Source organism: Panthera tigris, chromosome D1 (assembly GCF_018350195.1).
Source record: "Panthera tigris isolate Pti1 chromosome D1, P.tigris_Pti1_mat1.1, whole genome shotgun sequence".
NCBI lineage: Eukaryota > Metazoa > Chordata > Mammalia > Carnivora > Felidae > Panthera > Panthera tigris.
This window is the reverse complement of record NC_056669.1, coordinates 103,469,425-103,488,433: the sequence shown is the minus strand read 5'-3', so window position 1 is coordinate 103,488,433 and position 19,009 is coordinate 103,469,425. Positions and strand designations below refer to the sequence as shown.

Below are 19,009 nucleotides of genomic sequence, written 5' to 3'. Positions count from 1 at the left end.
GCTAAGTCAGAGACAGAGGGCCTCCGTGGTGCTGTTTGCACAGGGAGGCAGCTGTCAGACCTGTTTGTAGACTCTCCAAGCCATGTGAAATATGGCTCACTTTCAATAATAACCAGTCAACACCAGTAAAGCACACAATTTGTATTAGACTCATTCACCCAAATGGATAATAAGGCTATTCTAATAGGCACGCTGACATGAAATGAAATAACATCCAATCACAGCACGAAAAGGCATTTCTTTTGCAATTCTCAGTTCATTCCTCTCATTGGATCAAATACGAAATTGCATTTTATGTCACTGTGTTTCTAACACTTCCCTGTAGTGCTGCGGCCTCCGTTATTAACAGACAGAGCTGAGTTTCTGCTACTCAGTGGTCCCATAGCAGAATACAGTAACATTGCTATCTGATAGGAATGCCTTTAGTCTCAGGAACAGACATGGAAGTTAATGGAGTAATATTCCCTTGGCGTTCTACTGACATTTCCCGGAGAATCCTAGCTCTGGCCACACATGCTTTATGAGAAGCTTCCAAGGCTTGGGACTATGACAGAACTGAGACTGAGTCTGAGGGTAAAGACTTCCATCTGCTGCCACAGAATAATCAATACAAATAAACCTTTCGTATGTCCAGAGAGAGTCTGGGTACTTGGATACCAGAAAACCAGACACAGGATAAAACAGGCAAATAAATGAATAAAGAAGTTCAGTCAATGGTTACCCAAGGACTGTCAAAATATATGAGTTAAGAAATGTATGGCCTGTGTGGTTCCTGTGCTGGAAGTTATTTGCTAAGTGAGACAATTGTATCATAATCAGTCTTGCAGCAGCCATGGTTGGCAATTTATAAGGAAGTATATGTTTAAAGACGCATACCACAGGGTGTGGCTCATCTCAGGATGGTCATGAGCAGCCTCTGGAACCCAAGATCAGTGCCATTCTGGGTCTCTAATCCTGTATTAGATTCTTCTTGCTGTTGTTAACAAATAACCACTAATTTAGCTGACAACAAATACATCACCGTATAGCCCTGGAGGTCAGAAGTCAGAAATGGATCTCACTGGGATAAAATCAAGGTGTTGAAAGGGCTGAGTTCCTTCTAGAGGTTCTAGGGGAGAATCCATTTCCTCACCTTTTCCAGCTTCTGGAGGAGGCAGCGTTCCTCCACCTTCAAAGCCAGCAACTGTATCACTCTGACCTCTGTTTCCATCACCACATCCCCTTCTCTGACTTTCACCCCCTCCCGCCATCCTCTTCCACTTGTAAGGACCTCTGATTACAGTGGGGGCCCCCCAGTAATCCAAAATAATCTTCCATGTTAAAGTCAGCTCATGAGCAACCTAAACTCCCCCTTGCCACGTGACCTAACATACTGAAGGTCCCAGGGATTAGCATGCAGACATCTTAGGGGGTGGCGGGCATTATTGTGCCTACCATTCCTTCACATGGCATGCAAAGGCTTCCACTGTGCAGACTCAAACTGTCTTTCTGGCCTCATCTCCCACCACACACCATGTATTAGTTAATAATACAAATCACCCTAAAACTTAATGGCTTAAAACAAGATTTATTCTTTCACGGTTCCCACAGGTCAAGGTCTCTCAACAAGGCCACAATCCAAATGTTGGCTGAGGCATTGTCTGCAAGCTCAACTGGGGAAGGATCTGCTTTCAAGTTTATTCACACGGTTGTTGACAGGATTCTGCCCGCCCTGGCTGTTGACTGGAGGCTGCTCCCAGTTCTTTGCCATAAGGGCTTCCCAATCAGACAGCTCGTAACATGGCAGCCGGTTTTCTCAGAGCAAGGAGCAAGAAGAGCCAGAGAGAGACGGCAAAAGCAAGAGGGAAGACAGTCTTTGCCACCTCATCTTATAACTTTTGCTGTATTATATTCATTTGAGGTGAGGCCAGCCCACACTCTGGAGAAGGGGATATCACAAGGGCGTGAACCAGGAGGTGGGAACATGGGACCATGTTAGAAGCTGTCTAATGCACCCCGATATGTGTCCTGTGCTCTCATCACAAAACCACCAACACTAGCCAAGAATGAAAACCAATGCTTTGCAACCCAGGTCTTATATCTGTTCATGAATTTGCTCATCCAGGAAGTCTTTATTCTGTTCCTACTGTGAACCAGGTAGGAACCCAAGGGCTGGAGATAGAACAGTGAAAAGGAGACAAAGACCCTTTTGCCTGAGAGCAAACATCTAGTGGAAAAGGAGACAGGAAACGAACCACGTGCATAGTGTGACGGAGGGTGAGGAGTCAGGGGCACAGTGGGTGTCTTTGGGGGTGAGGCTGTCTCATACATGAGACAGAAGGTCTGGGTGAAAGCTGGCCTTTGAGCAAAGACGTGAAGGACGTGTGGGAGCCACCATGAGAATATTTGGAGGAGGAGCGTCCTTGACAACGGAGACAGCAAGTGCCAAGGTGGGTGATGGATTCAGGGAACAAGGGGTTCAGTGCGGCTGGAGCAGAGGGAGCAAGGGAAGAAAGCAGTTGGAGGTGAGGCCCAACAGGCAACCAGGAGCCAGATCTTACAGGGCCTTGTAGGTCCTTAAGAGGATTTTGAATTTTATTCCAAGATGGGAGCCACTGAGGAACGTCCCCCTAAAAAAAAGCCACCTAACATCTAGTAGTTACAAAAAAAATTATCCCCCTCCTTTGTAATCTCAAGATATTATTTCTGTTGTATGTTATAGGGAGGTATTGCTTTAATATAGCTGTATTTCTGATACTTATATATCAGAATAATATATATACTAATTATATATATACTAATATATATATATACTAATACTTATAGCATTACTAATACTTATAGTACACTAATAATTCATATTTGTACCTCATTGATCCCACATTGTCTAAGTATTTTTTTAAGTTTATTTATTTATTTTTGAAAGAGAGAGAGCACAAGCATGAGCGGGGGAGGAGCAGAGAGAGAGGGAGAGAGAGACAATCCCAAGCAGGCCCCGCAACGTCAGCACTGAGCCCGATGTGGGGCTCGAACTCACGAACCATGATATCATGACCTGAGCTGAAATCAAAAGTTAGACGCTTAACTGACTAAGCCACCCAGGCGCCCCCCCCCCCAACCCCGCCAACTTTCTAATTCTTACTTTAAAAGATAATACCTGAAAGCCTTGGGTGTTTGAAACTGCTTTGTCCCCAGATAAGGAAAAAGAAATCAAATAAAACAATTTCTGGGAAACTCAGGTCCATTGCTTGCCTGAAGTCAAACAGCCTCCAAGAGCCAAGGCTGGGACCCAGGTCACAGTGACTTATTAACCGCACAAAACCCGCCTCCACCTAGCAGACCCTCCCCCGACTGCATGAAAGGGTATGTTGTAAAGCATGCCCCTTGAACCATAAGTAAGGCAGTGCCTTAGGAACTGCCTGGCCCTCGGGGAAGTGGTTGCTGATGAACAGCCACAGGGGTGCCTGGGTGGCTCAGTGGGTTGAGCCCACTTCGGCTCAGGTCATGATTTCATAGTTCATGAGTTCAAACCCTGCATTGGACTCGCTGTGTCGGTGTGGAGCCTGCATCAGATCCTCTGTCCCCCTCTCCCTCTGCCCCTCCCCTGCTGGCTCTTTTTCTCTCTCTCTCTAAAATAAACATTAAAAAAAAAAAAAAAAAGCCAGCCAGGAGGTGGTCTGAGCAGGTGTCTGAAGTCCCAGGAGGAAGGCCCGTTTATACTCGCTCACTCACCAGCCAAGCTCCTGATCTAATGGCCCAGGATCGTGGGAAAGGGCACTTGGACATCACTGCCTTCACTGCACCCCCAGCCCCAAGCGTCTCATACTGGCGGTGCCAGCTAGAAGTCACCTTCACACACCTTGCAGGGTCTAGACTAGTTAGATAAGCGTTTGGAAATTAGTTCCCTCAGGGAGAGACAGGTCAGCAAAAGTGGTTAGGAGTGGCTGGGAGGGAGGGGAGGGCCGACTGGTTTACAAAGAGAAGCATATATAAGAGAAACGAGAGAAACACTCCACTTTCAAACACTAGGATTTGGGCCCGGGACCCATAGACAGGACAAGAAGAGAGTGGGATGGCCTGGTACATCCTCTACCTCCTGAACCTTCTCTGGGCTGTGGCTGGGACCAGCACCCAAACCCAGGGCTCATGTTGTGAGTACAGTGTTTCCTCCAGAGAAGTCAGGGAAGCCGTGACCCCAGGGACAGGGGCAAACCTCACACGCTGAGGTCGGCTGAGGAGAAAGTGATTGGAAACAGCAACCACTGTAGGAGTTCCAAGTGGGTGGTGAGTCAGGGAGAGTGCTTGGTTCATCTTTCCTAGCTGCATAGTGTAAGTTCTTCCAGAAGGAAGTCTATGCATTTTTTTTTAAGTTTATTTATTTATTTTTGAGAGAGAGAGAAAGAGAGAGAACAAGTGGGGAAGGGGCAGAAAGAGCAGGAGAGAGAGAATCCCCAGCTGGCTGCACCCTCAGCATGGAGCAGGTCTCGGGGCTCAATCTCATGAACCGTGAGATCATGACCTGAGCTGAAATCAAGAATCAGATGCTTAACCGACTGAGCCAACCAGGTGCCCCGAAGGCTATGCATTTCACATTAAGAGAGATTGAAATCCTGGTGCAGGAATGATGGCTGGTGGCACAGACAGAGAGGCTCAGAGCTGTTCTGACCTCGTGCCACTGCTAGTGGGGATATGGGTACTCGCTGAGGACTGGTCATATCCCAAGTCTTCCATATTTTTCATGTCAGACTGAGGAAAAAAATGCAAGGAAAACATGATTTTGAGGGATGTGCTGGAAATAATATGAACTGCCCATGAATCATATTGCTTGAAGTCACTAAGTGAGAAATCACTTTCTTAAAGATAAGGGTTGAGAAGATGTTTGGTTTAATTGGCCTCAGAGGAAAATCTCAAGGTTTTCTCCTTTTTCTTTAATAATCAGCCCTACATGGGGGCATCCTGGAAGGTACCAATGCTAATCCTGTCTTCTGATTGACTCACAGGAAACATGTGTCTGAGATGAGAGAGAGGGTAGGGGGTTAGTTAATGCCCTTCTCTTTTCAGCTGTCCCCCCAGCACAGCAGCCCTTGGTTAATGGCATACAAGTGCTCATGGAGAACTCTGTGACCAGCTCAGCCTTCCCAAATCCCAGCATCCTGATCGCCATGAATCTAGCCGGAGCCTACAATGTGGAGGCCCAGAAGCTCCTGACTTACAAGCTCATGGCCAATGACATAGCCGGTGAGAAGTCAGAGCCCCTCTGAACTCTCCCTGACTCTCCAGCCCCAGGTCCTAACTCCACACACCCCTTACTCCCGTGCCACCTGCGATTGTACCTGAATCACCCAAATACCTTTCCCTACAAACCTGGAAAGAAATGCATATGAAGTCAGAGCATTCGCAGAAGAGGGCAGCAACAATGAAAAAGCTCTAGATCAGATGTAAAAAGAGCAGGCTTCCAGTTTTGGCTCTATACCACGTATTAACTCCATGACCTTGGGGCACCTGGGTGGCTCAGTCAGTTGGGCATCCAACTCTTGATCTCATCTCGGGTCTTGATCTCAGGGTCCTGAGTTCAACCCTGCCTTAGGCTCCACACTGGGCATGGAGCCTACTTTAAAAAATAAAAGTAATTCAGTGACCTTGAACAGGTCACGAATCCTGACCAACCTCACTTACGCATCTGCAAAATGTAGACGATTCTAATAACAAGGACACTAACAGTCATAATAAGAATGACAGTAATAATCAGATCTCTGTACTGCCTACCTCCCAGGAGTAGCCCTGACAATCAAGTGAGACAATAAAGTTAAAGTTATTTTCAGGTATGAATTTGTATGGGTGTTCTTGCTGCTTTTCTAAACAGACACCAGAGATTCTCGATGAAGTTGTCAAGTCACGGAGTGGTCACCAGAGTAAACATTCCTTGAGAATTTGTCCACACTTCTTTCCTTAAAAAGGAGAGATCAAAAAATTATCTAGGTGGTGCCTGGCTGGCTCAGTCAGAAAAGCACTCTTAGATCTCAGGGTTGTGAGTGTGTAACCCATGTTGGGTAAAGAGATTACTTAAAAATAAAAAAATCTTTAAAAAAAAAAAACCCTATCTAATCACACTATTAAAAATTCAATGATCTGGACAAAAGGCAGAGAGTTCAGCCCTGGCGCCAGGCACACTCTTCCCTGACAATACCTTTGTAACCCTTTTGTTCTCTCCTCCACAGACCTGACCATTGGCCAGCTCGCCCTTACTGTCATGGCCCTCACCTCCTCCTGCCGAGACCCTGGGAATAAAGTTTCGATTCTACACAGACAAATGGAAAACTGGGCTCCTTCAAGTAAGAGCTCATCAGAAGGGAGGGGAGAGTGAGGCAAATGATTTTTCCTGAGAATTTTAAGCCTAGATGGGGGAATGGAAAGTGAGGGAAGAAACACAGCTGCCTTTGCTTAGGATCCCTGAGATCATCCCACTGCGAGATATTCACTTCGATTCCAAGTGAACTAGAGAAGACCACTGTCCCCAGGGACACAGACTTATGCCATCACCTGAAGACAGCCTCATCCCTTTTATTCTCTTCTCATGCCGGGTGACATTCTTATTCTGAGAAGTGTTGAAGTTACCTTTTGCTAATATGGAGCCTTTCTTTTTGGACAGGTTTTCTAAACATTTCTATTTAAAAGGTTTGGCTTTTCCCTTTTTCATGAACGTCCTCATTCTGGAGGATGTTAATCTTATGGAGGCCCTCTGTCCCCTTCCCAGGCCCCAATGCTCAGTCTTCGACCTTCTACGGGCCCAGTCTGGCAGTCCTGGCACTGTGCCAGAAGAACCCTGAGACAACCTTACCCATAGCAGTCCGCTTTGCCAAGATCCTGCTGGCCAATTCCTCCCCCTTCAACATGGGTGAGTCGGTCACCACTGCCAGGCACTGCCCTGAGCAGGGAACATCACGGGCACTGAATGGGAGGCCGGAGGGGACAGTGGGAGGGGGAGTTCTCCACGGAGGAAGAGCTCAGGATCATGAAAATGTCTACATATGGGAGGTACTTCACAAATATTTGTTGGACATGTGAATTAAGGAATAAATGAAAGGGAGATAGTAAGACAAAGAAACCAGGACGGTACTTGAAATGTCTTGACAATGACAGAATCTTCACTGGAAACAATAAGCATGTCACTCACCCAAGTCAGGAGTTATTTCCAGGCAAATTCTTGAATTATTAAACCAATGTCTAGACTCAGCCGTACACTGAACCTTCTCTTAGTGGTGATTCCACACTCTGTTCTTCTCAATGTTTCTCCTTATAACATTCAAATATTCTCTTTCTATTGAACAGATGCTGTCTGGGGGCACCTGGGTGGCTCAGTCGGTTAGGCACCCAACTCTTGTTTTCAGCTCAGGTCACAATCTCACAGTGTGTGAGTTCAATCTCTCTCTGCCTCTCTGTCTGTCTGTCTGTCTCTCTCAAAATAAATAAATAAACAAAAAACATTTAAAATACATAAACAGATACTGATGCTCCTCCGCTTCAAGGATATACTGGAACCATCGTATTCCTTCTTTCTGCAACCTTATGGCTGCTTGTGAATGGAAGCTTCTCCCCTCTATGGCACCAGGTCCTTCTCTGTCCACCCTCCCCTCCTGCAGATGATGGTGCCGACTCTGAATGATGCCGTCTGTGAGGACACTGCTGTATGCCCCTCGTTCATGGTCACATTTTCTCCTCTGCCACTCTCCAAGCAAGAGTGTATCTCAGGTTAACACCCCATTACCCATGCTTCCTCAACAACTTCTCTTGTCTCAAGCAAATGCTCTCATTTCAGGCTTTCAGACCAAGAAACAAAGGCTCTGGTATGTCCCTGGGGGTCAAGAGCAGACGGGTCTCTGTGTTCCGTCTGGGACCTCATGCATTGCTGGGGTGTCTCTGTCAGTTTGGGAAATTTGGACTTCTTTGCCAACACTGGTTTCAACAACACTGTCTTTCTTAATGAGTTTATGCAAATTTCAGGTGGAGATCCCAGTAGGGAGGGGAAGATCAGTCAAAGAAAAGATGTCATCTGGCAAGTCTTGCATGTGTTCCGGTCTTGTCCTGCCAGCGCTTGCTCATTCAGTCCATGTACATTTTCCCATGCAAATCATGGAAATGCCCCTGTGCTGGGTGCCATGGGGGGGTGCAAAGTTCCCGCCACCCAGAAGCTCACAGAGCACGGTAACAACAAAACAGAGCAGCGAGTGCTGACATTGCAAAACAGGTCCAAACAACACATGCTAAAAAATAAAAAAGGTCAGGAAAGAGACTGCACCTGTGGCATAGGGCTGCCCAAGGGAAGGCTTCAATGAGAGGTGGCGATGGCTCAGCCTTCAAGCATTGGTGACATTTTTAAAGATAAACACTAGCACAAGAGAAATGGGATTGAATCAAGCACCAGTCTACATTAATTAAAAGCATGAGCTGTGGAGTCACATAGATCTGGGTTCAGATCCTGGCGCTGCTACTTACTAGCTGTGTGGCCTTGGGCCATTATTTGGCCTCTCTGAGCCTCCATTTCCTCATCCCTTAAATGGAGACGATTATAGGTCCTACTTCACAGGTTGTCCTGAAGAATAAAGGAGATCATGTAGCTGGAACACAATAAGCACACAGTAAATGTTGCTTGTTCATATTGTTGTGGTGATGGTTGCCTTATCCCCACTGTGATTCACAGACACGGGAGCAATGGTGACCTTGGCTCTGACTTGTATGTACAACAAGATCCCAGTAGGTTCAGAGGAAGGTTACAGAAGTCTGTTTGGTCAGGTACTAGAGGACGTCGCGGAGAATATTAGCATGAGGATCAAAGACAATGGCATCATTGGAGACATCTACAGTACTGGCCTTGCCATGCAGGTAAACACATCACCAATGCTCTCTGTTGGGTCCATGCCAATACGGTAAGGCTGGGTTGTAGGATCAAGAGACCAGGCTTCTAACATCTCTGGGAAAGACCAGCTAGTTTAACCCGAGGTAGATACCTTGTGGTGCTTATGTCTTAGTCTCTCTACTGGTAAAATGTAGGTTGAGTCTTATTTCTTCCCTACTTCATGGGCAAAGTGTGAAAATAAAACTACGTGAATTCTTTTCTCATTCTTGGGGAAAAAAATACAAGTCAATCCAAGAAACATATCAGTTTATTACTGATAATGATCGGTTTGTTCATAATATTTACAGACTGATGAAAATTTGATGTATAAAAAATATAAGGATATTAAAACAAGTCCGCAAAAAAATAGAATTTTCTGATTCCATCTTGCCAGTCAAGTGTTCTTTTTTTTTTTTTTTAGCCCTTTACCGTGATCCAAAAAATGTGGGCTTGTATGCAAAGGGACTAATGAAAATAACCTAAAGCTGATTGGATGTCTAATCTTTGTCAAGCTCTTTTATAGTCTCGATCTCATTTCAACCTCACACAGTGCTCTAAATGGCAGAGCCAAGTGTGTCTGGTACCCAAGTACATACCCAATCCTATGCTTCCCTGGGAACCCAGATCCCCAGGCTTGGATTCTATGAGACGTTGCTTGATGCATCTCCAAATGCAACCCCCTCCCACTGATTAGGGTTGACCAGAGCATCGTCCTCCTGTGGAAGACATACTAAAGATAGTGGGGAGACATAACCAACTAGAATCATAAATTAAAGGGTCACCTGTGGCCAAATCCTCTAGCCCCAACTGAGAAGTCTGTGCTCCAAAGTCTCAAAATGCCTAGTGTAATTAATTGGAAAACAACATCATGACCTTCTCCATTCAGAAAGCCCAGGAAACAGAGAACCACGGAATCACAATGCCAGCCCTGAACCTAATACACTACAGTGGTAGGAAGAAATCCGTACATGGGGAGGAGTGGAGACTGGCCCTGATTCCACACATTAGAAATTACCAAAGGGCATGAACAGACTAGAAATCAGTTTATGTTAAACGTAAGAGTGAACACCAAGTCCCCACTCCATGTGCCATGTTTAGGAGCAATTGATGAGAACAAAGTCAGCTTCCATATCATGTCATGGTGAATGAAATTTTGTCATGGAACAAAAGACTGTTTGTTACCATGGCTGAATCATATGAGACCAGTTCTGGGGCTCAGGTCTAGAAAGCTGTGTGGAGTATCACAGGCAGTCTGGAAGGGATATAAGATGGGTTTTATCTATGACTCACTTAAAATGAACTTTCTTCACCTTAGAGAAAGGTTTGCTCTTGTTAGTTTGGCTTGTGAATTGTGTTTGGGATTTTTATCACCTGCAGGGTACACTCTGATATAAGCTGTGCCTGATAATTAAAGCTTTTCCTATGAAAAGACAAAACTTCATTCTTATCCAGATATCACAGGCCACATGGATTTCTAATCAGTTAGGAGACATATCCTCTCCCTACTTGAGTTAAGGCACACATCTAGAGTTTACTCAAGCAGCCTGTAATCTAGAATCGCCAGATATCTAATGCGTAACTTTTTTCTAATTAAAAATGTTCTGGTGTCAAAAACCAGAGGGCTCTGGACATGTAACAACTTGAGTTTGAAGCCCAGATCTGCCACCCTTGTGGGCAAACACTGAATTTCTCTGAATTTCACTTTCCCAATCAGAACAAGGATGCAAGCATAGTTTTTACAAATCACAAGCACAAGGCGGTGCTCAATAACTGTTCACGGTCTCTCCCTTTTCAGCCTTCATTCTTCACCTTCCAGGACGCCAGTGCCCTTCAAGTGGTCTGGGCCACCCACACGGCTTCCCTAGGCATTCATGTGGCACTTCCTCTCTTCCAGAGTTTCATCTCTTGTTTCCATCACTATTCCAAAGGTTTCAAAATTCCTCTGATAGGGATTTAACTTGGAAAGGGACCTGATAAACATCTTCATGCAAAGTTATCAATGGCTTCTCACAGCATAATGTGTCCTTTCTCTCTAGAGTGTTGGCATTGGTAATGTTTTATCCCAAAGAGCTACATCTTACTTTTGGGATTTGAGAATTGAATACAGCAAGTGAACAAGATATGGCTGCTGAGGAGTACCTACCTACCTGATGCCCTTTAAACCAAATTTCCCTGTAAAGTGGCCCCTTGCAAGAGCCACAACTCATGGTTGCCAAAGTTAACAGTGATAGTCATGCCTATCCAAACTGTCTGGTTGTTCATCAACTGCCTTTGGCTTACAAAGCCAGTTCTGACTCTTCTCCCCCTTTGCTCATTTCCCATTTTAAGATTCAGGTGAATCAGCCAACCAGCAATCTCAGACCATTGACATACTCTGATGGTCATGGTCAGACAACCCTAAAGTGAGGGAGATGGTAATGACAGCTTATATAACATACATCACAAAATGCTCTTGCTTATCATCGCATCTGAACCTCAAATGAACCTCCAAAGGTAGGAAGAAATTATGATTTCTATTTGACCCAATGAGATCTAAAACGCAGCAAAGTAGAATGAACTGCTTGGTGTATTTAGCAAGAATCATTTTTGTAAGTAACAGAAACCCAAATAACTTAAGAAAAAAATGGGCATTTCCTATTTCATATAGACTAGAGGGTCCAGAGCTGGATTAATTTCAGGAGCAGCCAGAAGAAAGGACTCAAATCATGGTTTCAGGGACCACTCTTTTTTCATCGCTCAGCCCTGGTTTTCTTCATTGTCTCCTACTCCGTGGTTTCTTCAAAGTGGCTGAGGAAGATGGTCACCAGCAGCCCACTGCTTACTTACATGGTCCCAGCTGAATACCCCCAGCAGGAAAGAAAGAAATGCTTCTCTCTCTGAGTGTCTGTATATCAGGGAAGGACTCTGTCTAGTGTGTATGCCCACCAATCACTGTCACCAAAAGGATGGCACGCTATGATAAGCCCAGCCCAGGCCATGAATCCACCCCTGTGGCCAGGGTTGTGGAGCCTCTGGCTGACAGTCCTGATGGGAACACAAAGTGTGGGAGGAGTCCACCAAAGGGTGTGCAGGACAACACAAAACAAAAGAGCTCTCCTATGTTTCGCTGGCCAGGCTGTTCCAGACTAGCTGCCCCTGGAGCTTGCTTTGCCCGGCTCTCACCTTGTTCTACGTTTAAGAACTATTTTATATAAAACGTACTATAAATGCAGCAGCCCTAATAGTGTTCCCCAAATCTGTTTGTTGCACAAATATTTGTTGTGTGACTGCTATGTGATAGACACTGAGCTAAGAGGTGGGGACACAGAGTGAACAAAAGAGACATCGTCCTGAACCTTGGGCAGCTCAGTTTTGGACTCTGGATGATCCCCAAGATTAGTGATCAAGTGTTTCCCTTATAAAGCTTATAAAGGCCAACTCTCAGCTATGCCTAATCAACCAATCTCTCCCTCTCCTTCTCTCTCTCTCCCTCTCTCTCCTGCCCCAGGCTCTCTCCGTGACACCTAAGCACCCTCCCAAGAAGTGGAACTGCAAGAAGACCATGGACACAATACTTAAGGAGATTGAGCTGGGGAAATTCCACAATCCCATGTCCATTGCCCAAATCCTCCCTTCCCTGAAAGGCAAGACATACCTAGATGTGCCCCATGTGTCATGTATCCCTGGTAAGAACTCTAAACATCTGCCTTTCCTTGTGGTATAAAGTGGAAACTTATGTCCATAATAATATGTGGATCAATTTCAAGTGGCATATAGGCTTGTTATGTAGGCAGAGACACATCCGATTTCCAATTCCCAAGTGTCATGTCTTAACACACAGCTGCGCCAGCCTGCCCTCAGAGTTCAGCCCCCATGTCCATTTCACTCAGTACACATTAAATGAGCACCTACTATAGTAGGTGGTGAAGATGATGCTGAAGATGATAGTGAAGTGAAATGATGGTGAAGGGGGAAGGTCCATGGTCTTAACAATCAGATGATATATAACTTCACTCATTCATGGGATGAATGCCTCAAACATTACACAGTATCTTCAGATATCTCCTCTTTACAAAGTCATGAGATAGATACATAGACAAAAACCACAACATTTGGAAGAATGAAATAAGCATTAAATAGAAATAGAAGCCACATACAGTGCAAAAGCAAAGGAGGTATGGCCAATCACTGATCTGGTCTGAGAGACTTATGAGAAGAACAGAGTTGGCATTTCAGCCCAGACATGGAGATCTAAATACGAAGCCTTGGTGCTCCTGGCACACCAAAGGAATGGGGGTGGAAACCTGGCATGTTACCCTCTGATTTGAAATATCTCTATTTTATACAATTAAAAATACAATACAAGGATACTTAAAATTCAAACACTGCAGAAATGTACACAAGGAAAGTGGGAGTCCTGCATAAAAATTTTATCACTCCAGAGGTAACTAGTCCTTGGTAGACATACTGCCAACTCTTCTTTGTTATCAAACACTAGTATAAAGCACTATTCATCTCATGTTGCATGGACTTCCCGAGACAAGCAGAGATGACTAAGCTCCTTGTCTATCTCAGAACAGAATCTATAGAGACCGCGATCAAGCAGCCGGATCCCAAGCACAGCCACATTCACCTAACTCCTTAGACTGCTTCCCAGTGATCTCCCCACCTTCACAAGATGGCTTTGGAGTCTTTCCTACCATTCTACACTACAGTTGCCCAGGTGTTTTGTTAAATGGCCTGAAACTTACTACCAGTGCCTCCAGATTCACAGTGGAAATTCCTTCAACAAAACTCATGTTCCTTGTAAAACTAGCTGTCAGCTCTTCAGCCAAAAACAACTCTCTAGAATGGAAATGAGAGCTCCATGGACCACACCAGTTCCTCAGAACAACCCACCAAGGACACAATATTATTGCCATTCCTTGAAATGTTTGTTTTTTGGTTTGTTTTTCTTTTAGGATGAGTCGCTAACAACAGAGATTTTGCACCTAATAGTACAAACCCCATAGTCTTTAACAAATTTGGCCTGTTTGCTCTTCACAGGTCATGAAGGGCAACCAACCCTCCCCAACCAAACCAACCCTGCTCCCACCTCAGCATCCAACATCACCGTCATATACACCATCAATAACCAGCTGAGGGGGGTGGAGCTGCACTTCAATGAGACCATCAATGTCAGTGTGAAAGCTGGATCGGTGCTACTTGTTGTCCTAGAGGAAGCCCAGCGCAGAAGCTCCATGTTCAAGTGAGTGTTGTAAGCGACACGCACATTCCCCCCAGGCCTTGCCTGAATTCCCATTCTCTCTCTCTCCTGCCTTTTCTTACCTTTTTTCCCTTCTGATAATTTAACAGATCTTCATCCCATCACCCCTCAAGAGGCCTGCAAACTACCAACTAGGCAAGGCTCTCAGGAAACATTAAATCACCCAAGTCAACATATGATAGAGGTTTACAAACAGGAATTCAAAGGGGAGAGTCTGTTGTGGATTAGAATAGTCCAGAAAGGCTTGGGGCTTTGGACCACATTCGAAGGATAAGTACTGTAGGGCAGATATGGGTAGATGGTATTCTAGGAAGAGGGAATGGCTAGAAAGAAGCATTCAAGGGGTGTTTGGGTGGCTAAATGTCCTCAGTTAAACGTCCAACCTGGGCTCAGGTCATGAACCCACAGTTCGTGGGTTCGAGCCCCACATCGCCTCCATGGTGAGTGTGCAGAACCTGCTTGGGATTCTCTCTCTCTACCTCTCTCTCTCTGCTCTTTCCCCACTTGCACTTTCTCTCTCAAAATAGATAGATAGATAGATAGATGATAGATAGATAGATAAAAAAGAAGAAGAAGAAGCATCGGAGGCAGGAAGAAGCAAGGAACTCCGGGAGCGAGTAGTCCAGCGTGACTAAAGAAGAGAATACAGGACTGAATTAAGTAAGTAACATCCAGAAGGATAGTCTGGGTAATGTAAAAAATCTGAAAAACCAGGCTCAGGAGATTGGACTCCACATTATGGAGAAGCATTGCAAGTTTTTAAGTAAGAAAAGTCATGTTGTAAAATGTTAGTTGGTTTGAGAATGGGAGACAAGGAGGAAATCTGGGGTGTGCCTATGGTCATGAATCTATGAAGTAATGAAGTTTCCATGTAGGACAAACAGACTCACACCGAGGAGAACTCCACAGGTCTCTGTGAGAACTGGATGCAAGGGGCAAGAGAGAGAGAAGCTTCCAAACTTTTGATAGGAGTACCAGAAAGAAAGAATGTCTTTCAGAGAAAAAGACTTAATTCCTTTAGACGTGTCTAATTGTATGTGTTCAAAACAGAAGCATTGGGGAGCTTTTGAAGGGAGAAGCATGCAACGCTCCTTGGGGGCGTGAGTTGGAGCCCCATGTTGGGCATAAAGCCTATTAAAAAAAATAAAAAGGGGTGCCTGGGTGGTTCAGTCGGTTAAGCATCTGACTTCGGCTCAGGTCATGATCTCATGGTCTGTGAGTTTGAGCCCTGAGTCGGGCTCTGTGCTGACAGTTCAGCCTGGAGCCTGTTTCAGATTCTGTGGTCTCCCTCTCTCTCTGACCCTCCCCCATTCATGCTCTGTCTCTCTCTGTCTCAAAAATAAATAAACGTTAAAAAAATTTTTTTTAAATAAAAAGAACATGAGACAGGTCTACATGCCCATTATACGCATAGCACCACTTAAGCCCAAAGAGGCTAAGTAACAGTCCTAAGATCACATGACATGTAGCTAATAGAGTTGAGATCGGAACCTAGACTTGACCGTGAAGCTCATATTTCTTCCACTGCCCTGTCATAAAGGGAAGAATACAGAAATAAATCCAGAGGAGAAAATTAAGCCTTGTGAGGTGGTTATAGTTTGCAAAAAGAGGAAGCAGGAGAGAAAAATGGAGAAGACTAAGATAGCAGAGGGAGCAGAGGGAACATGCCAGGTGCTGGAAAGGAAAAGAGGAGAGTCTTTGAAAGGGAAGGTGACATGACCCCAGTCCTGCAGAGACATGCCAAGGAGAACGACTGACCAAGTCTGAGGGAGTGAAGCTGAGTGGGATGTGGAATCTACCCCACAGGATTGGGCTCGGGGAGTCGTGCCTGCTGTCCACGGCCCAGCTCCATAATTTCCCTGACTTCTATACCCAGGTCGGGATCAAAGTTGCACTCCAAGAATACTCAGCTTTCAAACAACCCTCTGAATCTACCTTACTAATTCTCTGAGCTTAGCTTTAATTTTGCCTGATTTTTCTTTTTCTGACTGTGAATGTCATAAATACTTACAGTAGACAGGTGGGGGGTGATGCATAAAGAAGAAAACAGAACATCTACACTACATGCACAACATAATCACTGTGGACATGTTTTTATCATTTTGTAGGTGGTTTCTTCCCATGCATATTATAAACAGTTGTGATCCATCACATAGATGAGATAGCTATTTCGTGTACAATTTATGTCCCACATTTTCACTTAACATTATTGGAGGAGCATTTGTAATGTCACTTAAAATTACTGAAAAATATAATTTTGTAACTGCAAAAAAATTCAGTCTTGAATATTCATCCCACGATTCACGTAATTATTCACCCATATTTGGGCATTTACATTTTCTTTAATTTGCTTATTGACAGGTTAAAAAAAAAAACTCCCTTCAGGCTAATTTCATTTCATTTTAAGTGAAGTAATTTCATATTCATTAGTCATTTTTAATTTCTCTTTTGAGCATGATTTTATCTGATGTATAAAGCATTTAGAATGTCTCTGTCCCAGGGTGCCTGGGTAGCTCAGTCTGTTGAGTGGCTAACTCTTGATTTCGGCTCAGGTCATAATCCCAGTGTCATGGGATCGAGCCCCGTGTTGGGCTCCATGCTGGGCATGAAGCCTGCTTAAGATTATCTGTTTCTCATTCCCTCTTCCCCTCTCCCTCCCTCTCTCTCTAAAATAAAATAAAGAGAATGTCTCTGTCCCTTCACCTTAACCTCTTATTGCCTTTCCTAAATGAGATATTAATCACATACATGATTTTATTCTTACAGATTTGAAACCACAATGACATCTTGGGGCCTTGTTGTCTCCTCCATCAATAATATTGCTGAAAATGTTCATCATAGGACCTACTGGCAATTCCTTAGTGGCAAAACACCTTTGGATGAAGGTGAGAAAGGAAAGGAATCTGGGAATCTCTTCCATAGTCTGAAGGCTACTTTCTTTCATTCTCTTCTTTAATTCATTCATTCAATCAGCAAATAATTGAGATCATATGTATATATATGATAATCATACATACAGTGACTATGCATATATATTCATACACGTATATTATGAATATATATATAGTGATTTGATTGAATGATTGATAGATGATGGGATAGATAGATGACAGAACAGGTGGCTGGCTTTCTAAAATAGCTTTTTTAGGGCACTCGGGTGTCTCAGTTGGTTGGACGTCTGACTTTGGCTTAGGTCATGATCTCACGGTTCATGGGTTCAAGCCCCACATCAGGCTCTGTGCTGACAGCTCAGAGCCCAGAGCCTGCTTCGGATTCTGTGTCTCCCTCTCTCTCTGCCCCTCCCCCACTTGCACTCTGTCTCTCTCTGTCTCTCTGTCTCTCTGTCTCTCTCTCTCAAAAATAAATAAACAAAAAAATTAAATCAGGCTTATTCTTATGTCTGCCAATTGCTTTTCTTCTCTGAGGAAAGAATGATAAACAGAAAGCCTCTGAGATCCAAAAAGATTTGGGCCTGGAATTGTCATTCTTTCCAATGCCTGGCAACTTGGAAGCCATCAATACCGCCATCATCTAACTTTCCTGCCCTGAAACACAAGAATTCTCAAACACTGCCCTTCCTTATTGTCTGCAAAATCTTCAAAAATGAATATGAGATCTTTCTACCTTGAATGCTCTAAATTTGGCTTAACTAAGCAAGTTTAATAGTAACCACCATTTACTGCACACTTACTACGTGTCAGGTACTGTATTAGGCATCTGGCAGTCATTATTCCTAGTGCTGAAAATGTTTCTTCAGGGTAAATATTATGAATGCGATTTAATACAAGAGGAAAAGGAGACTCACAATTTAAGGGGCTTCTCTGAAGACATACTCCACATGGCAACTCTGAGCCTGGAAACAAGGACTCCCTAAACCTCAGTTCCATACTCTTCCATACCAACGGAGCTGCCCATTTCACTCTGTGATGACTTTACTCCTCCAACAATGAGCTGATCCCCTGGGAGGTGGGTGTGTTTATACGCCCCACGGTCACCTCATGTTCTTCTCTGATTGTTTCTAGGCGTTGCTGACTACATACCCTTCAACCATGAGCACATCACAGCCAATTTCACACGGTACTAAGGATGAAGTGGCTTCAGGTTCTCTCAAACACCTTCAAAGGATGATGGAATTTTTGTTCATTTCATTTCAAATCTACGCCAAAAAGTGGAAATCTACATTACTCCCATATTCCTGGTAAAAAAAACATGGAAAACACTGTGTAGAATAAATGATTCAAACTTCCCCCTAGAGTCTCAACATCTGTGACCCGTGAAAAAACGTCCAGCTTCTCAAGGCACTGACTGCCAGTCATAATTTAAACCTAGGGTAAGGGGAGAAGAGAGAGCCCAGTTGATATTTTTAGAGTTCATTCTGATCTTGATTAATTAACCAACACATTCCTTTATTTCTACAAATGAAATATTTTTTAAATCTCCTATTTTTTTTTCTTATACCAAGTACTACTTTTCAAATCACTTAGTGAAATGGCCAAAATTATTTCATATGAGACTCCCATACAACTAGGTAAATGATGTTGTACTTCTCCCCTTCCATTTCTAATACTGATTCTTGGCAAAATTAAGTTTAAAATGTATATTTTTATATAATATATATATAAATACATATTTAATATATAAATATAATTTGTATTTAGTATGTAATTAAAATTTAACATAACTTTTATATATTAAATATAAATACACATCTAAAATCCCACCCCATAAATATTATATATTTTACATATTAAATAGACATATAGACATATAACCCCATCCTATATACATATTTGAATGGAAAAGTAAACTTTCAAAGACAATCATAACTTTCATCTCTGCTGGTAGGAGTCAACACAGGGACTAGCTTTCTAGTGAAGGATATGAAAATTGTA

The 19,009-nt window shown here is 43.8% G+C and overlaps 1 protein-coding gene across 1 annotated transcript; it reads left to right on the top strand.

Moving 5' to 3' along the window:
• The first annotated feature begins 3,631 nt into the window (after positions 1-3,631).
• On the top strand, positions 3,632-18,224 carry CBLIF (cobalamin binding intrinsic factor). Its single transcript, XM_007092036.2, has 9 exons — positions 3,632-4,130; positions 5,041-5,217; positions 6,198-6,311; positions 6,734-6,874; positions 8,678-8,859; positions 12,360-12,537; positions 13,898-14,099; positions 16,884-17,002; positions 18,140-18,224. The coding sequence occupies exons 1-9, from the start codon at positions 4,052-4,054 to the stop codon at positions 18,199-18,201; spliced, it is 1,254 nt and encodes a 417-aa protein (XP_007092098.1). The 5' UTR covers positions 3,632-4,051; the 3' UTR covers positions 18,202-18,224.
• The last annotated feature ends 785 nt before the right edge of the window (positions 18,225-19,009 follow it).